This window comes from Heterocephalus glaber, unplaced genomic scaffold (genome assembly GCF_053883595.1).
Source record: "Heterocephalus glaber isolate CG9 unplaced genomic scaffold, H.glaber_assembly_v1.0 deba00001538, whole genome shotgun sequence".
NCBI classification, from domain to species: Eukaryota; Metazoa; Chordata; class Mammalia; order Rodentia; family Bathyergidae; genus Heterocephalus; species Heterocephalus glaber.
The window spans coordinates 32,332,019-32,353,446 of record NW_028258333.1 but is presented as its reverse complement, the minus strand read 5'-3'; the positions used below and the strand labels follow the sequence as shown (position 1 = coordinate 32,353,446).

At 36.6% G+C, this 21,428-nt stretch overlaps 1 protein-coding gene across 6 annotated transcripts in view; it reads right to left on the bottom strand.

Moving 5' to 3' along the window:
• Parp8 (poly(ADP-ribose) polymerase family member 8) overlaps positions 1-21,428 on the bottom strand; it is a 183,372-nt gene that overhangs the window by 11,941 nt on the left and 150,003 nt on the right. For 2 of the 6 annotated variants that reach the window (XM_004848543.3, XM_021261437.2), the window contains exons 18-26: positions 20,862-20,927; positions 18,138-18,205; positions 16,386-16,434; positions 15,084-15,196; positions 14,628-14,700; positions 10,615-10,684; positions 5,177-5,250; positions 4,013-4,082; positions 3,072-3,156 (exon numbers count right to left, since the gene is read on the bottom strand). In XM_004848543.3, coding sequence (XP_004848600.1) covers positions 3,072-3,156; positions 4,013-4,082; positions 5,177-5,250; positions 10,615-10,684; positions 14,628-14,700; positions 15,084-15,196; positions 16,386-16,434; positions 18,138-18,205; positions 20,862-20,927 — 668 coding nt within the window. Of the gene's footprint in view, positions 1-3,071; positions 3,157-4,012; positions 4,083-5,176; positions 5,251-10,614; positions 10,685-11,185; positions 11,325-14,627; positions 14,701-15,083; positions 15,197-16,385; positions 16,435-18,137; positions 18,206-20,861; positions 20,928-21,428 lie in introns of those variants that run through there. The other 4 variants (XM_021261440.2, XM_021261439.2, XM_087189370.1 and 1 more) reach the window with 3 other exon arrangements.

Below are 21,428 nucleotides of genomic sequence, written 5' to 3'. Positions count from 1 at the left end.
CCACAGATGAACAATTTCATATGGTTCTTCCTGCTCTTAAATATCTTAATTACGTGAAATGTTTCAGTATATACCCAGACCTGATTTAACAATCAAAAAATGGGAAGCTCTACCTGCTCTAAGTCACACCAATAGGGATGTGCAGACCTGGCTGACTGTCCCTGCCCTTGGTCCCAAGGCAGCCGATGCACAACATGGTCTCTGTCCCTAACAGCTTCCCTTGCCACAGGGTGGAGGGAGGGCTGGGGAAACATGAGGAGCCCACAAAGTTAGATATATTCACTTGGCCAGGATATCTGCCAGATCATCTGTTACCTTCTCTTGGACTTTTATGGCTGTACCTCAACTATGAAAAATACCAGTAGTAGTTTTTACCTGTAGCTCTGAGACCCTCTGTGTACTCTAACATAACATTTTTTGTGTATGTGACCAGAGCACAACGCATAAGCTTGGTTTGCACATCCTGCTGCTTCAGCCCATCTTCTAGCCTTTTGAAAACATCTTTCCTTTTTCTACAAATGGGACTTAATGTTCTTGTACACACATTTCTCAAGGTTATTAATATAATCAAGCTTTACTAACAATTTCTAGATGCCAGAAATTGGCTGGAATCTGAATTACCATCTTTTGCCTGGAGCATTTATATTTAATTAAGTTTATTTGTTTTGGAATTTTCCAACAAAATTTTAATAAACAACTCACTCTCCTATTTTTTCTAAGTAATACCTTTCTTTGAATTTTATTTTCAACTTCTTCTAGTATACCAGTCTAACCCCTAAAATTTTCTCCTTAATTTTTTTTCATTCTGTGTTGTTTAAAAGATTGTGATTAGGCTACAAAATGACTATTTGATTACTTCCTCAGCTTTGGAAAAATCAGGCTAGTGTAAAAATTTTTTTAACTTTTAATATTTTTACCTACTATAGATAAAAAGAAAACCACATTAACTTACAGTGATCAGATAAAGCATCTGACATCAGGAGTTATATAATATAAAAATAACAGAAATTAAGTTTCTGTCTGATAACTGACTTCGTTTTCATTAGTTATTCTTTTCCTACATGTTGCCACTCACAAGGGAGGTGCACCACTAGAACTCTGTGATCGTATCTTTTACAAAGAACAAAACTGATGATTGTAATTAGAGTGTGCATTAATTAGAGAAAGGATTCTCTCTTATGTGTTTTGAATTTTATCAGTTTTCCTTAATGAGTCTCCTCTTTTCTGAGGGTGCAGGGGAAAGGATGAAATCTCCTTTGGGTTTATACAGTGTGAGAATTGTCTTAATAAATCATTTTCCCCTTTGTGTTATTTGGAAAGCACCTTAATGTACTGGAAGTTTTTCTTCTTTCTTTAGCCTTTCCTCTCTTCCTTCTGAAATACAGAAATCTTTTCTCCAGTAAACATCCCCTCGCATACATCCTGCAGTTTATTATTCTGACAAAACCTCAAGGTAACTCAAAATAATTTTGTGACTAGAGGTTTCTTTTCAAAAGTTCAACCTTCTAGCAATAAGTAACAGTCAAGATTGCCGAGAAAAAGGAAAAACACAGTTAATAAGCCTTTCTGCAGAGCCCTGCAAATAGGTCTCATAATAGTCCTTTAAAAAGCAGTGTGTAAACTTGGCGTGGTGATGCACACCTGTAGTTCCAGCACTCAGAAGGCTGAGGCAGGAGGATCACTGAGAGTTCAGGGCCAGCCTGGACTATACAGAGAAGCTCCAGGAGGCTGTCATGTATAGATTCCACCTGCAGGCCCCATGGCCCTCCAACTCTGGTGGGCTTTGTCCAATGGGGATTCCCAGCAGGACTGCTTCCAGTCCCAGCCCTTTGGACTTGGGGATGTTTAACAGTTCTGGTGTACTAGGTTAGTACACTAGACCTGTGTTTCCCCATAACCACATCTTTGTAAACAGTCTAACTGTGGATGATCAAAATGATGTTCTTCATGGGCCATCTTTGTGTTGCTGGGCTTCTGACTAAAGTAGGTAATTATATTACATTCATTTTAGTGATGAAGCTTAGAGAGCTTATGCAACTTGGCAATTGCCACCTTACTGATTTCCACTGAGCTAAGACTCAAACTGCCTGGTGACTGCCAAAGTTGGGTACACTGGCACATACCTATAATACCCGTACTTTGCGGGGGCTGAGGCACGAGGATCACAAGTTCAAGTCATGCCTGGGTAACTTAATGTGATCCTATCTCAAAATTAAAAAGGGGGCGGTGGCTGTAGGCAAAGACCCTGGGTTTGATCACCAGTACAAAAAAAAAAAAAAAAGAAGAAGAAGAAGCATGGTTCTTTCCACTACATTCACTGCTCCCTCCCTGATAGGAAGCTATATAGCCAGTGAATAAGTATCATAAGAAAGCCACAGTTTTCACAGCATTCAAAAGGAAATGGGGCAGCTCACAAAACTTTTACATGAACAATTCGTCAGCAAGCTAATGGATCAAATACTGAGCATGAATGTACAACGCACTGAAACAAGCTCGATTCTTGGGACCTAGCTCATAATTCATTGTTCAGCTTCTTTTTAGAAACTACATAAGGCACAAAACCATATACTCAGGTCTTCCCTAAAATACACTCTGTATGAGGATCATGGATGAGGTAGCAACTGACAAAGAAAAGGACTGGGAATCAAGGGAGGGGTGAAAATCTCAATGGTCTATCATGTCCTTTATTTAGTAAGGAAAAACAATGCTTTTACATTTTGGCACAACTTTAATGATACAGCTAGGCCAGAAAGAAAAAAATCAACATGCACTGAAATGACCCCACCCAATGTAGATAAATCTAAGACTGTATTCTTATTTATAGTTCTAAACTCTTATAAATTATAGATGGTTAAAGATAACATGTTTTCCTTTGGTATTAATATCTGCTTTTCTTCAATTCATCAAGTGAATAGCAACCATCACTTTTCAAACATCACTTTTTTCATTAAGCTTACTGAAATAAAATGATTAATAGTGACGATAAGCTAAATGATCAAATAATAATGCAGTCACTGCCATCTCATCTGTGGAGGAGATTGTAACATACAAATTTAAGCATTCACACTCACACAAAGAAGAACCGTGTGCAGACATGATCTGTGTTTGGGACTACCCATATCTCTCCATGTTTGTGCAGGTCAGGTGAAGTGATCACTGTTAAGAAGACAGAGACAGAGACAACCGTTTTACTCTAAAGGATTCCTACTTCTTTAGACTATATCACTTCTCCCTGAAACCTAAAATTAAAAATACATATACAAATAAAAGTGAAAAAATCCTTAACCTAATTATCTATTAAGGAAATATAAACAAAAGCAATGAAAAGCTGTGTAACAACTTTATAATCTGAGTAACATTTGGTATAACAGGAAGAAAACCACTTGAATATTATCAAAGACAAACAGGTCCTGACTTGAAAATCATGTAGACATCAATTTACCATCCTATGAAACTACCAAGTTTTGAAAGCATAAAAAAGACAGCTGACAATGGCTACTGGAACCTAACACAAGAAGAAAAAACATACATTTAGCCAAAGTCAAATTTTAAAAAGAAAAGTACATACTCTTTCAAACTACATAGCAATTTTCTGTCCGAAGCTCAGAATGAAAGATTAGTTTTGGTGTAGGGGTAGAAAACCCTATTAAGTTATTGTCTCAAAGTTTGGCTCATTTTCCAAGATTCTCATTCCATCATATATTCAAATACTGACTTAAAGAGTCACCCTAAGGTAGCACATTAACAAAAGAGATAAGCATTACTTGATCAGAAAAAGATATAATACCATTTTGAAATATGTGCCAGGAATAAAATATAGCACTGTCTAACTTCTTGCCAGTTCTGTAATTTGGTCTTAACCTTCATGATCTCTATTGTACTCATTTTCCATTTATGCCCTTCAAGATGATCATAAGCAGTGATGCTTCCACTATTCTATCAGGCACACTCTGCAAATGCACTTGAATTCTCAAACACAGATAAGAAGGGAAATGGACACTGTGGTACTTACCTTCACATAAGGCTATGCATTTTAAGTTACGGCTTTGCAGGAATTGGGATTGCTGTCCTTTCTTCTGTGACTAAATTCCAAAACAATTTAAAAATTAGAGTAAAAATGGGGCAGTCACTCTAATGAAAAAAAAAATTAGCCACTAAGATGACTCTAGGGGAAAACAAAAACCTAGACTAGCATCAATGTCCTTGTACTCTCTAATTCTTAATATCTATTTTTGTTGTATCATTTAATTTATGCATATAATTATTGAATCACTCAAAAAAATCAGTGAACTGAAACAATACTAAATTAGAAACCAGTAGTCTCACAATATTTAATTAAAACTCAGACTTATATTTGTTGAAAGCCAGGCATCTTTTAACAATAAACAAAATTAAATTTTTATGATCTTTTCAAACATTAAAATCCATCATTTCAGATCATATAATGATTTTAAACCAATCCATCTTTACAGCAACATTTACTAAGCCATGGAAGTTTGCAAAACATCTCCTGTAGAAGATCGAGGCCGAGGGTGTTTCCAGTTTTTGCATGAAGATACAAGATTATTTTGTTTGTTTTTTGTAAATTGAAGCTCAGACTATTCATCAAATGGATTTTTAATTTGCCTGGAATTTACTTATTTTCTCTGAAACAACATGGGATTTCCACTCACTCTTTTCTCCCAAGAGCCACAAGGCTTCTGTATTCACCATATATGAGGCTCTACTTGAATCTCATCTCTCAGAGCACCTGACCATCCCATTTAACATTTACTCCAGTGCCCTCTTCTACCCTACAGCATGAAATAATGTCTTTTCTCTAACCTATTTTCCTATGCCATCTGGAATTCTGCTTAAATAGGTTTCTAATTTGTTTATATTCCCTTGGTGGAATGCAGGATCAAGGGGGACTGTGGAATACTTGTCTGGTTTTGGTCACCGTTGTCCCCTATTGACTATAAGAGTCTCTGGAGTTGTAGTTGAGAAATCAACAAATGCCTGTTGGATAATTATGGTGTAGACACAATTGCTTATTACATTTCTGAGAGAGCTTTACTCCTTTATGAATAATGACTGCTTGAAATAATTTTTGCAAAACTTAATAAGCGTGAGTGTTTGCTGGCTAACGAGGCCATGGTTGCCTACTTATATGCAGTCACACGAGTTGCTACAACACCTGTGATGCACTGCTGCTTTTACTGCTTGAAGCGGGCTCGTCCTTGGCTGACACCTTCTGCTTCTTGTTCATCCCTGAAAACATCAGCAAAATAACAACTTAAGGACAAAGCTATACGATGCAGCTCCAAATACAATTTGCTATGTAGCAAAGTTCTACAGCAGGCAGAGTTCTGATCACTCAGGCCAGAGACAGCCACAGTGGCTCCCAAAGAAGGGTTGCTGTGCCCAAGAACCTGGGGTGGAGAATCAGTGGGTGAGGGAAATCCTAGTAGAGTAAAGACGGAGGAGTCTGAGGTTGCTTTTCTTTACATTTTAAAGTTAGGGACAGCAAAGTTTTTTGCAGAAAATTAATACAATTAGATAACCCTAAAAAACAGATTTTAAAGTGCTTAGGTAGAATTAGTTTTCATTCTTATCATCTGCTTAGTAGAAGGAGATAATGAATAAGAAATCTAAGCAATGTCAAAAAAATGTTTCTAAACTGCAATTTTGTGAACTGTCAATATATACTCAATTCTGTGTAGAATTTACCATTTCTTCTAATTAAGAAAAACTAAAGTTACTTTTTTTGTCTATGATAGTCACAAAGCTTAGCTTATGCTGTTAATGCTGTGATTTGTTACTGTGAGTTTAGAAAAGAGGAACCAATATATAGACCATGACCAAGTTGGATTCACCCCAGGGATGCAGGAATGGTTCAACATATGCAAATCAATAAATTTAATACACTATATTAACAGAGCCAAGGACAAAAACCATATGATCCTCTCAACAGATGCAGAAATGCTCAAATGCAGAAAAAGCACTGACAAGGTCCAACACCCATTCATGATAAAAACCCTAAAGAAAATTGGTATAGATGGTCTTTATCTCAACCTGATAACAGCCATCTATGACAAATCAACAGCTAACATCATACTAAATGGACAAAAACTGAAAGCTTTCACTCTACAATCAGGAACAAGACAAGGATATCCACTGTCACCACTCTTGTTCAATATAGTTCTGGAAACATTAGCCACAGCAATTAGACAAGAGAAAGAAAAAAGATAAGGATAGGAAAGGAAAAAGTTAAATTATCATTATTTGCAGATGACATAATCCTCTATATAGAAGAGCCCAAAAACTCCACTGAAAGACTTTAGATTTGATAACCAAATTCAGTGGTGTAGCTGGATACAAAGTCAACACTCAAAAGTCAAGAGCCTTCCTGTACATGAATAACAGACTCACAGAGAGAGAAATTAGAGAAACAATCCCTTTCACAATAGCATCCCCCAAAAATGAAATAACTAGGAATCAACTTAACAAAGGAAGTAAAAGACCTCTACAATAAAAACTATAGTACTTGGAAAAAGGAGATTGAAGAGGATATCAGAAAATGGAAAGATATCCCTTATTCTTGGATAGGAAGAACCAATAGAGTAAATGGTCATACTTCCAAAACTGTTATACAGATTCAATGCAATTTCAATCAAAATCCCAACAGCATAGCTCCCAGAATTAGAAAAAACAATCCTAAAATACATTTGGAACCAGAAGAGGCCTAGAATAGCAAAGGCAATTTGGGGCAACAAAGGCAAAGCAGGGGGTATCACAATCCCTGACTTTAAATTACACTATAAAACTATGGTGTTAAAAACCGCATGGTACTGGCGAAAGAACAGACCTGAAGATCAGTGGAATAGACTAGAGAATGCAAAAACAACTCCAGACATACTCAACCACGTTATCTTTGACAAAGGAGCCAAACACCTTCACTGGAAGAAAGATAGCCTCCTTCACAAATGGTACTGGAAAAACTGGCTTTCTGCAGGCAGAAGGTTGAAACTAGACCCATTATCTTTCACCACACACTAACCTAAAAACCTAAAATCTAAATAGATCAAAGATCTAAATATTAAAAGAGAAACACTAAATATGTTGGAAGAGAGACTAGGTAGAACGCTTGAGGACATAGGATTAGGCAAAGACTTCATGAACAAAACCCAGACTGCATGGTAACTATCACAAAGAATCCAACTGGGACTTCATCATCTTATTAAGCTTTCAAAAAGCAAGAGAAAAACTACCAGCTGAGTGAAGAGACAACCCACAGGGTGGGAAAAAAATTTTAACAGCTATTCCGATAAAAGATTATTATTTAGAATATATAAAAAACTCAACAAAATCAGATCTCCCAGATTTAAAGATCCAATGCAAAAATGGGCATCTGAAATAAAAAGACACAAATAAGAAATGGCAAATAAATATATGAAAAAGTGTTCAACATCACTGGTCATTCGTGAAATGCAAATTAAAACAATGCTGAGATTCCATTTCACTCCAGAAAGAATGGCTGCTACCAAAATATCAACCAATAACAAATGCTGGAGAGGCTGTGGGGAAAAAGGAGCACTTCTCCACTGCTGGTAGGAGTGTAGACTGGTACAACCACTGTGGAAGTCAGTGTGGAGATTCCTTAAAGAACTAAAAGTAGAGGTTCCTTTAGACCCAGCTATATCTCTTCCTGGTATCTTCTTGAAAGAATTAAAAGTATCATACACAGCGATATATGCACAGCCATGTTTATAGCAGTACAGTTTGTAATAGCCAAATCATGGAAACAACCCAAATGCTCATCAACTGATGAGTGGATAAAGTAGATGTAGTTTTTTGATACAATGGAATACTACTCTGCCATAAAGAAGGATGAGCTTCAGACATTTATAGCTAAATGGATGCACCTTGAGACCATATTCTTAAGTGAAATAAATTGGACACACATGTTTAAATACTGCACTGTTTCTCTGGTGTGACAAATCGAAAGCAGAAATAAGGACTGAAGTGTATAACAGATGTTGGGAAATGAGAAGAAAATATTCAAATGGGAAGGGGAACAAGTGAGGACGGAGGGAGGAAGGAAGGAAAGGATAAGAAAAAAAGTGAAAACAAGGAAAAAATGGAAACAAAGCTTTTGTACGTAGGGAGAAGGGGCTTGCCAGGGTAGAAAGAAAATTTTTAAAATTTATTTTAAAATGGAATTAATAGACATATCTGTTTTTAACAGACTTTATTAGAAATTATACATCTACTTTCATACTAAAAATTAGGAAATAGTTGCTTTTTTATTGTTGATATTTTAATAAATGGCTTAATGAGAAGGAGCAAAAGCCCATTTACCAATTTGCAACATATGTTTATCTGACCCTTTCCAAATTGGGCACTTCCCCAAAAGGTACAACATGCCCACGATTTCAGATATGAATGGCAAATGGCAACATGGCAGGCTTGATGAGGGCAGGGTCTGTCTCATTCTCTTCATGTACATTTCAGCATGCAAACCAACTGCAGAAGTGATTTTATCTTAAAGTAGTGATTTTTATTTTGTGTGTGACTGCTGCTGGGAATTAAACCCTGGGCCTCACACATCCCAGGGAAGCTCATTACCACTGGATTACACCTTCAGGCCATTACTCTTGCATTTCTTCACATCAAAAGCCCTTCAAAAATTTGATATAAGGTACGGACTCTCCCCTGACGATTGCAGAGACAAAATCTTAAATATCCATTTGGAGTTTGTGCCTCCCTCAGTCCTTCCCATGAATCCAGCTAAGGAGGCTGCACACCAGGAGGAGAAGGAGAGTATCACAGTATTTAGTAATTTGTTGTGCTTTTTATTTTATCTAGGCTGAGGATAATATTTATTTATTTATTTATTTATTTAAATTGCCCTTTTTTTGCTTTTTATTTTTATTATTTCAGTAAAATCTGCAGTCTGATTTTAATTATTTTCTATTTTAACGACAACCATACCCAACTGCTTGGAAAAACTAATTTGGTTCTGGATGAATTTTTATGGAAAATTTTGTTTCAGGGCTGCTCATTTGTTCGGTACTCCACCCACAAGCTAGAACTTGTCAGGGTCAATTGTCTTTGACTCACTACCCTTTACATCCAAAGCAATTGTTTGGTACTTGTCGTTTTTGGTACTCATTCACTCCTCCTGGAATCAATTCAGTACACAACGTATGTTATTCCAGGTTTTATCTCTGTACTATCTTATCCTTTCTGGTATTTGTTTTTAAAAATCACTACAACAGTGCTTCTGAACGTATACCCTGCTATATATCAAGGGTTGGCATCTAATTCCCCAACTCTTGAGTATGGAAGGTCCTGGGACTGCTTTGACCATGAGAGTATAAGCTGATAGCAGCTGACGTCTGAAACAAGATCAGAAAATGCTATCTCAAATGGATCTTAAATTCTTTTAGGATACGCTAGGATAATTCTGGTGACAAATCCAGCTGTCCTGTATGTGCCACACTGCGCAGGCTGCCCTAGGAGCCTGGGTGTGAGTTCCAGCTCCCTCTGCTGAGGTACCTGGCCCATGAAGGACGGGATCACAGGCTGCTCACTGCCCACTACCACTCAGGGGACACTTCAAGGAGCAGTGTCATCCCCCGGCCTACTCGTACACAACATTCCTGATCTAAGAATCCATGAACATAATAAAGTGGCTGTTTCACACCAAATTTAGGGTAGTCTGCTGTACAGTAGTGATTATTTGAGTAATCATCTGTACTTATACACTTGCTCTCTTTTAATTTTCCATGGCAGTTTTTATTGTAGCTTTCCTTTTTTCCTGTTATTTTACAATTCTTTAACTCAGTATGCTTAGTTTTTACCACTCTCATTGTTTGCTCTTCGTATTCCTAATGATAATTTAATTTTAAGTGTTTCAATTTTTCTCCACCACCATTGAGAAAAAGTTGTTATGGTTGAAAGAAAAACTTTGGTAACTGAATCAAGACAGGTAGGCCTGCTTAATGTTCACTTAGTTACTAGACTTCACTAAATGTTCCTTCTTATAACATAAGGATACCAAGATCTACTGTTCAGGCATCATGTGAACAACATCTCCAGAACTGGAAAATGATCGCATCTCACACATACACACTCATGCAAATCCAACTGCACGTGCAGGCAGAGGAATATGAATGCATATTAAGTGCAAAGAAAAACATACCAAACACTGAGTTGTAGGAAATGAGAAAAATTTCTTTTGTTTTTGAAATTTTTCATTTGTTATTTTAAAAATTGGGTGCAGTTCGAACCTCTTTGCAATGAGCATATTTATTTTAAACATGAAAAACAGGTAAGACTTAATCACTAATTTCAACAATTAATGCCAATAATTTGGTGATCATTTTTTCCACATTTTGAGCTTAACTTTTTTCCCTCAACACATGCTTTCAATTTATCCCAAAATATTTTTCTCTGCACTCTCAACAAATATTAGCAAGAAGTTGTTACTGGGCTTTGTTTCTGTTTCTACTGCTTATCAAATGAGTTTAATACAAATATATGCAATAAATCTCAGTCACTTGATAGAAAACTGCCTTGAGTATCTAACAATAAGAACCTCATAAATCAGAAGGTAGAAATAAGGATTACCTGAGTAGCCAAATGATATGCTTGACATTGGACTAAGATAGATCCCACTTCCATACATCGCACCATGAAGCTAAAATGGGAAGACATAGGGAGACAGATCAGTCAATGGTGTACAAATACTATTATTTCACAAATGAAAGCACTAAGTTTCATGTTAGAATATTAAATCTTAGAAAAATGATAGTGCTCATATTTTAAAGTCCAATTTGAAAATATACCCTGTTGTTTAAAATTCAGAGCGAGACTTCTGGGAAGATGGCGGAGTGGTGAGCAACAGAGAAACACTCTCCAAGATTTGGTGTCCTGACACTGGAATAGAGCAGCATGAGGAGGAGAAGGAGGGAAGGTGTTCCCCAGGACCTAGGAAGGATCTGAGGCAAGAACTGAAGTCTACAGGGCAAGTGAAAAGAGAGACTTTAATGAAGAGAAAGGAGATACCAAGCAGTGCTCTCTCCTAGAGCCTGGACTCTCCGAGAGGAAACAGTGGACCAAAACTGCAGATGCATAGTTAGTGACTACCCCAGAGGCCTCCACGGAGAAACACACCAGTCAAACAGAGCAGTGGACAAACCTGACTGCAACAGTTGGTGAGTTATCTGGGTTCAGACCTCAGGCTGGTAGCCATCTTGAAGAGGGGCCAACTGAGCTTGGAACTCAGAACGGCTCCAGGCAGACTCCATCTAGTGGCTCCCGGTGCCTCACTTCGAGTGCTGAGTTCAAGTTAGCAGCGGGTCAGGGAGTAGAGTTCACGCCAGCAGGAGACACATAGACTGTGACAGGCTCAAGGAATCCGGTTACAGCCTCATGGCCAGAAACTGGCCTCAACTTCAGAGGAACTAAAGGGGCAGGCTGGCTGGGATTATCCGCTACCCCACCATGAAGCTGCAGCTAGCTTGCTGGGATTAATCAATTTGGCTCTGGACTCTGTTTGCCCACACTGCCTAACAGTGACAGCAGAGACACACCATGAATAGGACATTTTGGGGGGATTTTAATCTTTTTTCTTTTTCTTTTTTTCTTCTTTTTTCCTTCTTCCTTTCTAGTTTTCGCTTTATTTTGTTTAGCTTTTTTTCAGTTGTTTAAACAGTTTCTAGGGGGTGTTTTTGTTTGTTTCTGTTCTGCTCTTGTTTTTATTTTCTTCTTTTCTCTTTCCCACCTGTTCTCTTCACCAGTTTCCTAAAGTTTGTCCTCCAGCCTTGCTTCTGATCTCTTGTTCTTCTTCTGTTTGTTTTTTAATCCCAACCCCTTTTAAGTCTTCTCCCCTAAGGGTAAAAATGCTATAGTGAGGGCTATAATTTGTCATTTTCTAGGCTGTATTAGATGCTATTGTTATTATTGTTGATTGTAATACTTTAGCCAAGGTGACATAATTGTGCTAATCAGTTGTTCCTCCTTGTATACCAAGACTGAGATTGCCTAAGGGTCTTTAAAGAAACAAAACTTATAGGCCAATGCCTATAATAGTCAATATTTGGCTAGGCCAAATAGGCAGAAACTTCTCATCCTCAATAAATTGAAGAGGTAGGATCCTGCAACAGACTCAAAACCCAAAAGCTAGTTGCACCTGGAAGATGCTTCTGAGAAGCAGTCATTTCCTAAGGGTTCTGAATACTGGCAATAAAGCTACTCACCATAAGCAATTTACAAGGATCAACTCAGGAATCAAACTTTAAAAAACTTAAAAAAAAAAAAAAAAAAGAGAAAATAAGACACTTAAGATGCAACCTCCACCAAATGTAAAGATGCAGTTCACCAAATGTAAATCGTGGGGACAATGAAGTGGAACAATCCAAAAACCACCCACCTGGACTGTGAAGTGGAAACACCAGACATAACAAAACAAATGAACAAGACTCTAGAAATAAATCAAAGCACAAATAACTTCCCATATAACTACAGAGATGGTGACCAGAAGGAAAGATACAGCTAAAAAAACAGAGGTGCCTAAGAACATGATAGAAACCATGAATGCATAAGAAAGAAAGAGAATCCATGAAGCAGATTCAAACAGATATCCAAGACATTAAAAATTCCATTGAAAGTATATGCAGCTGAATGAGTCAGAGAGATTTCTTAAAAATAGCAAGGGACCATAAGAAATCAATCCAGCAGCTGCTAGATGATGCAAAGAAGAATAACATAAGATTGACTGGAGTCCACGAAAAAGCAGGAGATAGCACAAATGACATAAAAAACCTGTTCTCAGAAGTAATGGCAGAAAACTTTCTAAACAGAGAAAGAGAATTTGACATACAGATAAGTGAAGGCATATAAGACTCCAATTAGCCATGATAAAAAAAAAAAATCTTCCCCAAGGCATATAATAGTCAAGATTCCAAAAATTGAACACAAGGACAAAATTTTGAAAGCTGTTAGAGAAAAGAAAGAAATCACCTATAAAGGAAAGCCCCTCAGAATCACAGCAGACTTTGCAACACAAACTCTCAAGTCAAGGAGAGCTTGGAGTGAAGTATTTCTAGCCCTAAAGGAAAACAACCTCCAACCCAGACTGATGTATCCTGTCTATTCTTCAAAATTGATGGAGAAATAAGATACTTCCATGACAAAGAACACCTGAAGAAATTCATGACCACTGAACCAACACTCCAAAGTGTTCTGAAGGATATTCTAGAAAGAAAAAATAAGGATTACAATTCCATGAACCCTAACAGAATGAATCCACCAGGCAAGGCAAGAAATTAAACAGAAAAGGAAAGAAGGAAGCCAACAGTAGAAAAATAACATGACAGAGATAAGACAATATAAACAAAGTGTCTACTCAGATTGTCATTACAACAACACTATCTGTCAGCTCACTTCTAGCTTCCTTCACATTTTTTAAGTTGTACAGAATTTCATTAGCTGAATTTCTTGAATTCATCTAAGGAAACAACTCAGAACAATTAAAATCCTTTCTTATCTCCATTCTAAGGGCCTCAGATCTTATTAGCATGTAATGAGTACTAATTCCATAAATGTCCACATGTGGAAATTTACATGTAACTGTATCACTTCAAATGCCACTGTATTGTGGCATCTAGCTCAGAGTCATGGGTTCAGCTTCTCATTTCCTGATATCCTTACGTTGTTGAATGAGAAATTCAGGTATATGAGTGGGAAGCGGAATGTGAAAGATGATAAAAGATGGCATACATAAAGACACTGGCGTAAGAAAATATTTTATGAACAAAACCTCAGTCGCACAGGAACTAGCATAAAGAATCAACAACTGGGATCTCATCTTATTAAAAAGCTTCTCACAGAAAGAGAAACCACCAACAGCATGAAGAGACAAGCACAATGTGGGAAAACATTTTCACCAACTGTTCCTCAGACAAAGGTCTACTATCTAGAATAAAGAACTTAAAAAAATCAGATCCCCCCAAATTTAAAGACCCAATCCAAAAATAGGCTTCTGAATAGACATTTCTCAGGCAAAGAAGTAGAATCAGCAAACAAACATATAAAAGAATGTTCAACATCACTGGTCATTCGAGAGATGCAGATAAATAAAACACTGAGACTCCATCTCACTCCAGAAAGAACGGCTGCTAACAAGACAAGGATACAGATAAGGACTATTGCCACAATATCCTGCTAACGCCAAGTGCTGTCTCAGAGGCTAAAAAGCAGGTACGAGAAGGCTCTTTGGTATCCAATTTCCACTTTGCTTATTTCTACATTTTCTCCTCCAAAAGGATTCACACTGAGGCACAATACTCCAGAAAGGTATATTGGACTAGTGGACAGAATGCCTGCATGGTTTCATCTTGTGCATGATATTTTTTCCTACTTAAGCTGAAAGTGTGATTCTTACCCTCATAGGAAACTCACTTTTCTTCTTTTTTTTCTTCATTGTATATAGATCATTTTAACTTCAGCTATTTTGAAAAAATGTACTTAAACCTCTCATGCCTTCTCTTTTGTTAAGTACAAACATTACACCAGGATTGCTTACTGAACCTCAGTGCTGAAGAACAATGGGGTCTCATTAAAGCATTCAGAAAATTTACCTGCAATCGTGTATTAGAGGCGACAACCAGACCATTCCTCAGGATGGAGTGCCAGTTCTCAATGTGTGAGCCACTGAAAAAAGAGGGGAGGGGAAAATCAAAAGCGGAAAATCAACAATCTTTGAAAATGGTCAGAGTATATATAAGTCACAATGATGCTGCCAGTTCTGAGCTAGTAAAGGGACTCAAGAAGGAGGGAGAGGGAGAAAGGAAGGGGAGGGGATGAAAAGAGAAGTAAGATGTGTCATGTACACAAGAAATGTAATCATTATGTACTGCAAATACGTACTAATAAAAAGTAAAAATTGGAAATAAAGTAGAAAGAAGTTCTGAGTTTCCAAGACAAGTATTATTACGCAGTTGGGCAGTCAATGCTTATGGCCAACTACTAGGAGAGTATGTCTTTTTCCCCAGCATTCTAGGAACACATCCCCATTAACATTAAGCCATACTCACTGAAATGCAAAGGTGCTTCCAAAGAGTTTTTTAGCAGCTCTAAAATTGGATTCTTTGGCTGGGGGACTGCTGAGAAGAAGGAACTGGTGTGGAGTATGCATAAACTTCAATTGCTGCCATTGAAAATAATGACAAATGAAAACACATCAGATTTACCATCTAATGAGGTTAATGACAATTTCAAATTTTATTGGGTTAAGAGGTAACGGATTTCAAAATATACTCATTTGACACTAATCTATTAACAGGCTAATTCTATATATATATATGTATTTAAACCCTACATACATGATGATATGAAATTGCTGGTGTGGAGGATACTTTTTTTTTTTTGTACCAGGGATCGAATTTGGGACCTTGCAGTTGCGAGGCAGGCGGCGGAACCACTAAGCTAAATCCCCGGCCTGGAGGATACATTTTTAAGTAAATGGGAAGAAAATAACAGACACAATACAGTCACTTATGTTCAGATTTGGAATGCACTGTGTGATCATGTCAAAAAGATTTGCTTTCTTAATTACATTTCTTTGTATGACTTTTATTATTGAATTCCCTAGCTGTTCAACTGAGGAAATATTCTAGAGTTTGCTAAACAGAAAAGAACAGAAAATTCAAGATTTTAAAATTGCAAAAATTATCACCATGCTTTATTTGCATGTATTTATAAAATTAGAAATTACCTACATTCATATTTAATTTTCCTCTTTGGTCATGGAAAGAAATCAAAGCAGAATGAGATTAATTTGCCTGACAAAATTTTTCTAATGATTTCCCTTTTACCTAGAAAGATACAGGAACATAACACATAAGAATCTCACATTTGGGGATTCATAGGGAAACTGGTTTTTAGATAGTACTTGCAGGTGATGGTAAGAACAGAAATCAGAATACATTAGTTGTGTATAACTATTATTTTAAGCTATTAGGCTGATAAGTGAGCTATCTAGAGCCTCAGATATGAAAAGGTAGAAATGTGTCAACATTAATGATTAAAAAGGACACTGATCTTCCTCTGATCAATCTCTAGATAATACTTTTTATCATCTGTAGAATAACTAAATTATATCATACTGATATGCAATTAAAAAGTCAAGGCAGCAGCTGAAGTTTCAATTTGGTATCTTCAAAAGGTTTGGGGCTAGTATACACATAGTTTCAAACTGAAGAGCTAGACTTAACCTGGGTGTATTTTCATTCTTGGACATGCTCCATAAAAATCACAGGCATGATAAAAATCACAGTTTTCTTAATTATTAAGTGCTCCTCCCATTTCTGTGTGTATATCTGGGGGAAAAAACTTACCCTGTTGACTGGTAGTTTCACAATATGTGACCTATTACTTGAAATAACCCTGAAATTAAAATAATCAGTCAATCACAAATATATGCCAAATATATTTTAAAGTTTTTCTTTGTAGCTGGCAAGCAACTAAAACCTAGTTTTTCTGTGTCATAAAAGTTAAATTCAGTAGTAATTTCATTAAATGACATAATTCTGGTTTACTTTCTGAAACAATTTAAAGAGTTTATATAACAAAAACGGTAACAATCTGAGAAAACACACTGGGAAGTAGTTCCTTAAAACTTACAAAGATTGTGTTTTTCAACAATAGTTTTTAATAAGCACAACCTCCAATATTAGCAAAATAAACATTTCTAGATATATAATACTTTCAAATAATGTTAATATACAGAAACCTTAGAGGTTGATTCATGCATCTATTTCTTTTACTTTTCTCTCTTGCCTAAATTAATAATGAGTTCTTATGAAGATTCTTAACTATCTGAGGATCTCTTTGGGAGAATATATACATAATAGTTTGCATATAAAAGTCAACATATTTAGACAGTGAAGCTGAAAAAATTAAATTCAGTATCTGAAATAAGGAACTGTTTTATGTTTTCTGGTATTTAAAGTAGTAGAGAAAATTGCATAACATTTTGGTAGATTTTCCTCTCCCTGAAAGAAAAGAGTGACAAAAAAGCAGGAGGTAATGTTCATAAACAAATGAAAGTTAACCCTCGGGCTGAGTTCAGGGAAAAAAAGAAGTACATATTTAAGATTTTTAATGTTTATTTTAAATATGACAATGAGAAAATCTAAAAGGTTAAAAGGGGAACGTTTTTTCTTAATTTGTCAGAATTTTAATACTTATGACAAATTAGGAAGGAAGGGTTCCTATGCTAATTTTTGTCATAGTCTTGTTAGATTAAATATATACTATAAAATTTCAATTAAGAGGGCAGAAGAGAGTAAAATTGATTAAGCTGCAACATGTGTAGGGATCAATTCTCCAGGATGAATGTAATTATTATATATTGCAATAATATACTAATTTTTTAAAACTTAAAAAAAATTCACCTAAGTGAAAGTTAAGTAATCCGAACCTCGAGGAAGCCAGATTATTTTTCTTTTGCCCACACTTTGTTAGATCTTCTTGGTTGCAGCCTGGAATACCAAGTTCATCTGTTCCTCAGAATTCATGTATTTGTATTTTTGTATGGTAATAGTGGTAAATACCACATTTCAAAGTTATTTTCAAAGAGACATGTACACAAAACTCTTAAGAGACCTTTATGGTTTTCATTTCACACAAGAGAAACAAGAGGCTGCATTCTTTGAGTGAGAGAGGACAGGTTAGAAGCAATGCATCTTCTGCAGCGAGCCAACAGAGTGAGCCAAATTTATACTGCCCTTTTTTGGGAAGCAAAAGATACTTTATGATTTTAAATAAAAAGGATTGATTAGTCCTCGATGAACTAGAAAATTAAATGAACCAAAATGTTTTCCACATGCCATCTAGTTAATCACGTCTTTTAAGGCCATAGACAAGATGCTGTCAAATGCACTGTATATCCCTGGTAGTGCGCATGGCAGCATTTTCTTCCCCTTGTGATATACAAGTTTTAATTAAAGTGAGCATCATTAAGGACTCTTGGGTTGTAAAATCACCAGATCTCATAAGCTTGTAGCACTGCAGGGCTTATGAAATAGGCTAAGCAAACCATAGAAAAAGATGTTGCTTTCATTAGGAGAAAAACTAAAATCTTATACCATTGCAGTAGAGGATGTGCAAGGGGGTCCTGTTTATCCATCTGCTTCTTGATTTCCAGATATGGTGCCTAAAGAAAAGAAAACTCATTATACACCTTGATTTCTCTTTATAATTCATTTTTCCTTTTTTATAAAAGGAAAAGCAGACTGGATGACACAGCTAATCTCATTAAAATTAAAAATTTATGACATTGACATAAAAAATGAGAAAGCCTATTACTTGAATGGGAGAGGGCCAATCACTTCAGGTGGGTATCACAAAAAAGGTTGGGCTCAGGCCCCCAGGTTCTTTTTTTATCCAGGCTGGACCTATGCCATGTCTCTCGCTGGGCTCACTCAGAAACAATTGCCCTAGTCATATCCCCAAGACCATGGAACTACGATCATCCATGCAGCACACAGACTTGCTTATCACTGTGGTGAGAGTCTAACCAAATTGTAGCCTAGCTTCCACCTGCACTGGGCTGGGTCTCTAAATGCCACCCTGCACCCCAAGATCCTCTGTTAAGTCTTAAGAAAATGTAATGCTGACAAACCAAAAAACGCACATTGTCCTGTAACCCAGTTCTCCGGTACTTTCAGAAATTCTCTACTTAGCTTTTTCTGTAATTTTCCACTTCCACATAACTCTCCTAAATCTTTTCTTTTTGTTTCCCATTTTCCATCCCCTTAGCCCTAATCTTCTCTTCTACCCTTCAAACCCCCTGTCTTAGTGGAAGGCAAGCTTACTTCATGCTGCGGTCCTCTCCCCAACTGCAGTCCTCTAGAAACCATCTCTTACCACTTTTAACAAGCGTCCTTTTTCTCTTTGGCAATGACCACTCTAATTTTAACTAACAATAAAGGCACTTGTGAAAACTACTACTCCAGCATAGGTGGGGGATAAAGACTTAGGTATAGATCTTTCTGTAAGAAGATTGGACATGGTTTACATAAGAATCCATTTCTAAAAAGAGAAATGTACCCAAACAATTAACCATTTCATAAAATAAGGAGCAACCTTTCTGTAACAATTTAGAGCTATATATGGCAGTGCAATCCAGAAAATAGGACAGTATAATGTTATATTTATATATTGCAAAGGTTTTAAGAATTTGATGCAATAAAAGCTGACAGCATCCCTGTGAAGTACACTCTGAAAGCAGGTGCAGTGTTATTTCTTCTACAGTGGCAGTGAAGGCACTGAGGCACCGACAATGAAGACACTTGTCCAAGGTCACAGGCCACATCATTGTTGAGCCAGTTATACAATTTGGCCTCTAACTTTATACGCTGACACTCAACCATCTACATCGCCTTCTATTAAAATAGCTTACACATGACCCAGAATGAAGGAGGCAATTTTGGGCAAAAAGCTGATTCCAGAGGCAGAGTTGGTAGCTATTTTTAAACCCAAGAATGATCTGGGTCTAGGCTATAGTATAAATACCCTAACCATTTTCATGACTAAAAATGTTTAATTTGGTGTGATACTGCAATGAGCCCTTTTTCCCCACTCTCCTCACTGGAATTTTATTGTTTTCTTTCCTTACACAGATCATAAACGGCTCCTTGAAAGAGAATGCAGATACAGAAAATTATGGGCACAGAAAAATAAATGGCAGGAATGGTGATTTTAAAGTAAATAATATCACTTGTGAATAAAAGATCTTTCATTTACTGTGGTCTGGCACATACTATCTGTTAAATGAAAATGAAGAGTTGACAAAATAAATAATGATCACAAGAATCAAGAATCAGAACTGGATATGTGAGAATGTGTTTTTCGAGCAATGTCTTCAAATACAGCACCAGAGATGACATTGAGTGATGAGAGGGAGGAGTACAGAATCTTAGTGAGTGCTGGAGTAGAAAAAGGTCCCCTGTTCCCTCCCCCAGAGAAAATAAATGGCCCAGAATGTTTGTCCTGGGCCCATGAGGGCTGATCCTCAGTGCAGAGCAAGTGTCATAACCACACAGGCCAACACAAGATCTTCTGTCCTGCACTCTGGATTATGAGTCTCTACAGGCAGAGATGTGTTTTAAACCTCTCTCTCTAAATCTCTGCTAGCAAAGAGGGTCTAATAATCAATAGTGTGTGCCTGTCCAAGTGTTGGACTATACGGTGCGGGGATGTTAGCTTTTTATAATCAACCTTAAACTTTGCTCATCAAACATTTCCATCAAAGCTCCCCTAATGATTAAAAGTATCTTAGGAAAAAAAAATATCTTAGAACAGGGCCCAGGACGTGGCTCAGTGGTGCTGCACCTGCCTGGCAAGCGCAAGGTCCTGAGTTCGATCCCCAATACCAAAAAACAAACAAAAAATATCTTAGAACTTCTGGTGTATTCCAAAGTAGTTTTAGAGTCTTTGTTATATCTTAAACACACGATATTTTTGTTATGAAGAATACTGGTTTTTATTTTAACTTTAAAATTATTACTAGTAATGAAAATTGATCTCATAGGACACTGATACTAGATTTAACCTTGACCATAAAATATCTCAACATATTTACATGAATTCAAAGTTCTTGGTGAGTTTGAGGACAGTGTCAGCATGACAATGTGCTGACAGAATGTAATTGAAGCTCCCTAATGCAGCACAATTCTTTTAAGATTTTAATTATGCTCCATATAATAGAAAATCTATGCTTCACAAGACCAGTACTCCCGGATATTTTTAAAATATGATTTTTAAACATGCAAAATGAACAGTACGAGACCACAAGATGACACACTTACTTGTGTCATTTCTCTGATGGAAGTTATGCTATCCAGTGCTTTCATTACTCGATCGTAGTTTTTCTTCTATATAATGAAAAAAGAAGAATGTTCACTTACAAGCCTTTGCAAGTCTACTTATCAGTAGAGAAATACATTATTTCTATACATGAATTTTCCAGCAGAGTCAATGTGAAAGCTCTGACTATTTTAGGTTCATAAAAGGGAAAGCTGTAATAACATGGTTCATGGACACAGGATTTATAATTGCAGTCAGACGGGAAGAAAAAAGAAAACAATCCTATTCTTTATATAAGGATATAAAACCATGTTCATTCTACCAGAAGAAAATTTAGAAACACGAACAAGGTATTGAACTCTTGATTTAGGTTTTTACCACTAAAACAGTAGGCAAGAAAGTAAGCATAAAATCTTTCTAAAATACAAAAGTCTAATTAAAATACCTCAACAGTATTTATTTTGTTTTGATTGGAATACAGTATTGTTACTAAAAGAATGTAGTGATACCATACACTCCTCTAGTAATTCATTTTTTTTTCCAACCAGGGACTGAACTCAGGACCTTGC